General features: G+C 33.3%; 1 protein-coding gene across 2 annotated transcripts in view; it reads right to left on the bottom strand.

Annotated features, from left to right (window-relative positions):
* Positions 1 to 1,667: 1,667 nt before the first annotated feature.
* Positions 1,668 to 4,779, bottom strand: part of P2ry10 (P2Y receptor family member 10) — a 21,795-nt gene continuing 18,683 nt past the window's right edge. For both annotated transcript variants that reach the window (XM_023708672.1, XM_004648568.2), the window contains one exon: positions 1,668 to 3,592. In XM_023708672.1, the coding sequence (XP_023564440.1) occupies positions 2,557 to 3,579 (1,023 nt within the window). In that variant the 5' untranslated portion in view covers positions 3,580 to 3,592 and the 3' untranslated portion in view covers positions 1,668 to 2,556. The remainder of the gene's footprint in view (positions 3,593 to 4,779) is intronic.

Raw genomic sequence — 4,779 nt, 5'->3', positions numbered from 1 at the left:
TATGGAAATTTTAAAATTTAACTTTCAAAATATTTTATTGTTAATTGATAAATTATAGTTTGATATATTTTAGAGGTTTGAAAATGTTAAAAATGCAAAAAAGCTTTCATACAGATCTTATCCTAATTATGTGACTTTTTTGAATGAAAGGGAAACTATGTTTGAAACACTTCCATAAAGTTAATTCTATATAGCAATATGTAGGCTGATAATTCAAAGTATGAGCAAAATATATGGTAAGTATTAAAATTTTTAAGTAAAACATGGTAAACATTAAAATTTTTAAAAGTACTATAACAAAATACATTGCCATTAATCCTGCTCAAAAATATTCATTCTTGCTTTGAATGTACTCATCACATCATTCTTTCTGCCGTCTGAACAGTTCTGGAAATTCACTTTCATGAGAAATTTACCAGATGTGATTTAAAATAAGACCATGAATGCTGCTGCAGAGTGCCATCCAACAGAAAGCAAGTATTAAAATGATTACTACTTCTTTATCCATCATAGTCACCCACCTGTGAGGCTTTTGGCTTATTTCGAAAATCAAATGACCATAAAATATAGACATTTTGAATTGACTCAACACATTCAGGTTGTCACTACATGGCAATTAAAGACACTCATGAGAGAGGACTTCCAGAAATTCTTCTGAAACTGGTAACAATTTTGAGACTAAGGTGTTCAAAATGAAGGAAAGTATTTGGGGAATAATTATTGGCAATTAGTTTTACTGTAATATTGTTTAATTGAGACAATTATCATAGTATTTTATCACATCTTTAATGGTTAAGAACCTGAACTATAAACTTTTCTTCCACAGCTGAAAAACACATGCTCTAATATTTACCACCTGAATGTATTTGAATAAGTTAGTCAACATCTCTGCAATTATTTTCCCTCCAATCTGAAAAGTGAGGGTTCTTATAGGAATAGTTATTGGGATAATTACATCTGATGATAATGATAAACAGCCTTACATTATTAGATTCAATAGAGTATAGCTAATTTTGTGTAAGCATTCCTGCATAGTTTTGTGAAATTATCTATTCAGCCAAAACTGCAGAATTAAATATATTTGCCACCAAAATTATGCCCATATAATTTTGTCTAATCATTTTTCTCACAATTTTTATATATAAGCATTTTATTTTTATTACTGACATAATTTACCTCAAACTATCACTTAAATGTTGAAGTGTTATTATATACTATATTCTTAGGAAATATACAGAAAATGTAAGGAGAAGCAATCTTTTCCATAGAAGCAATCTTATAACGGGGGAGTCCAATTTTAAAACTAACGCCTGGTGCCTAACATTTTAATAGAAATAACCACATATTTTATAAATTCAGGGTATTTAATTAATGAAAATCATTATATCTATATCATTTAATGCTCTGTAGAGGCAAAGACACACCCTACTATGGAAATAGTTTTTAACTTAATGTGAATTATAAAAATTATTTTACTTTTTACATTTTTAACAAAACCAGCAGAAGTTTAAATAGTACTTCATCAGTGCTATCAGATTTTAAAAGATTTCTAAGTAGGTTTGGACAGATGTCTTCCAGGAATCCAAGAGCAACATAAGGCTTTAGTTTTGGCTTTTTGAAAACTCAATTAAATGATGTATTTTTTTCTCTTTGTCTTAGAGCTTGTATCTGTGACAATTATGTGTTAAAACTACTATTCATTGCAATATTTTAAAGCAATCTGGATGATTTGTTAAGCTATACAGTCAAAGGAAATAATTTCTGTGTATGGGATATACCCTTGGCAAATTTTGTTCTGCAGATATTTATCCCAATGTAGGATGCTTTACTTTGCTGAGATCTCATTGATTCATTTTACTGTATTCTACTTTATTCATTTCCACATGAGAACATTCGTATTGGAGGACAAAATAATACATATATATGAAAGGAACTAGCAAAATGACACTCAAGAATACAATAGCAACACATTTTCAATGAATGAATAAATTTACATAAACTCATTGATAAGGTTTTAATCTGGAAACCTACGTATACTTTGCTTTCATTCTTCCATTGGTTTCATTTCATTTTTATTTCTTACGCTAGATACTTCTATTGAAAAACGAAGGTTTTATGAATGAGATATAATTTTACTTGTTATAAAAGATCCCTGAATTGATTTTATCATATTAGCAATATGAAATTTACTGAATAAATTTTTAATCTAAAGTAGCCAACTTCTATTTGGTTAAAAACTTCTGTCGAAACTTGTACTCAGGCAGGACCATGAAGAATACAAGAACCAACCTGAGCTAATCTACCAGCATGATCGCAGCACTCTTAACTAATAGGATGCCTTAAAATTTTAAAAAGCAAATAGGTAAATTGTAACTTTCATTCTCATCACACTTTTTTCATACTCTGTCTTCACTATTCTTGTGACCACATTGTCATAAAAGAAAATATTCTATTGTTTCAGAGATTCAATTAAGGAATTTATCTGGCTAGTAATTCTGGCCTTTAGAAAAAGACAATACAGGTATACAAAATCATAATTAAAAGGATATTTTATTTTTAGCTATTCATTGATGAGCCACTCTCCCTACTCATGAGACGAGAACGGGTCACAGAGCTGCCATGGCGAGAAAGTTGGTCACGAAACTCTGAAGCCATGAAGTAATAAAGAATTGGATCAAAAAGGCAGCAGAGGCTTGCAAGGCAAAGGCTAAAAGGATGGAAATACAGTGTACTTCTGACAATAGAACAACTGTTAATGATAGTTTCCTTTACCATGGTATAAAAAATAAAGTTAATATGATACGGAGTGAAGCAGATAAAGAAGACTGCAGCACACATGAAAACCATCCGGAGTGCTTTTTGCTTCTCGCCGACCCTTTGAAAAGCCATCAGTGGTTCTCTTAAGGATATAATGGTTTTCCAGGTACAAAATGCAATAATGATCACTGGAACCACAAATCCAGCAAGTTCAGCCATTGTAATCATTGTGACCAACACCACTGCATTCATTTGCTTGTAGCCAAGATCAGCAAAGCAGGAGTCAGTGCTGTTGCCCAAATTCGTGCTTCTGAGGATGGGAAATGGCAAACAAGCAGTGCCCACGATGATCCAGATGGCAGCACTGATGCCCACATCGTATCTACGCTTCCAGTTTCGGGCTCTGAATGGCTTGAGCAAAAAGAAACACCTCTGAAGGCTGATGCATGTCAGGAAGCAAATGCTGGCATACATGTTGAGATACTTCAGATAAAAGCACAGCAGGCAAAGGGCCCTCTGGAAAGGCCAGTGGTGATTGACATAATAGTAAATCCGTAGGGGTAAGGACAGCACGTGAGCAAGGTCAGCCACAGAGAGGTTGATCATGAAAATGATGGCTTTGTTTTTCTTTCCAATGAAGCGGCACAGAACCCACAAAGCTGCACTGTTGGCCAGAAGACCGGGGATGAATATGATGATATAGGTGGTTGCGTAGAGAGTGTACTGAAATTTCATATTAGTGACATTGCAGTTAATCTCAGTATTGCTGTTACTGTTGCTACCCATCTTGAATATTTCAGTATATTCACCAAGGTACGGCATGGATTTATAATCTCTGCTCAAAGCAAAAAGAAGAATAAAATGGTTAACTAATTCTTAGTAAACACCTAGATACTCTTTTTTTACCTTTATAAATGTATAACATTAAAATTAGAAGCTATAGAATAAAGTGTAAAGGCTTAAGTCAAATTTATGACTGATCCAGTCCCCCAGCAAATCAATTAGGGAATAATTTAATTATCTCACAACTGCTTTCTCAGGCTCGCCAAGTTAAATCTTGCAATATTTAGTCTATTGTTCTAACAAAAGCAAAAACAATACAGCCTTCAAGTGTATTTCCTTTTCCTCAGAAACTTCATTGGCAAAATCCCTGGGGGCCAGGGAGGTAGCTAAGTGGCATAAGTACTTGCCTGGCAAGCGCAAGGGCCTGAGTTCAATCCCCAGTTCTGAAAAAAAAAAAAAAAAAAAAAAAGGAAAATCCCTGGTTAGAGTGAGTTTTGTTCACTCATAATCACAATGGAAGAAATTCCGTCTCATTTTTTGGTGAGCCTTGCTTCTCCTTTCTTCACCTTACTCATTGGGTCCTAACTTCCTACAGTGAAATGTCAGCATGTAGAAAATGACCCTCTTACTTGAGCATATGCTATTTTATTGTGACTGGGACTCTCCTGCAGTTCATCTAATATGGGTTATGTGTCATTCTACATGTACTTGAAAAACTTCAATATATGAATTTATAAACTAAATTAAGGATTTCTACCATGTCATCTTGGAAGAGAATAGACCAATTTCTCCCTCTAAGGGGAACATCATACTGGTATGGCATCACTGGCATGACATATTTTCCAGTAGTTACAGCAAACATTGCTAAATATACCAGCAAAGCAGAACTACCAAAATAATTTCTGAAAACAATTTGAGTTAATATTTTCAATTATCGAAGATATAATTATAGAGAGAAATCTTTTTGACACCTTTAGTCGTATTGTATGCTTTAATTTGAGCTTTTACTGTGTATTATAGAAGGGCAGGGAGAGTATAGGGTAATTTTTAGAGCTTCCCAAGGTCAGGCCATGGAGTTGTACAAATTGCAGATGATGACATAAGAATGGCAAAAGACTAAATCTTTTAAATATTTTTAAATGTTCAGGCTGAAAAGGAGCTTTAGAAGTGTTCTAACTTGGCCCTCTTTATTTTTTATTTATTTTTTTTATTTTTTTGCTAACAGGTGTATTTATTTAT

Source organism: Octodon degus, unplaced genomic scaffold, assembly GCF_000260255.1.
Source record: "Octodon degus isolate 3935 unplaced genomic scaffold, OctDeg1.0 scaffold00439, whole genome shotgun sequence".
NCBI classification, from domain to species: Eukaryota; Metazoa; Chordata; class Mammalia; order Rodentia; family Octodontidae; genus Octodon; species Octodon degus.
The sequence above is the reverse complement of the archived record's forward strand: the minus strand, read 5'-3'. Positions and strand labels throughout refer to the sequence as shown.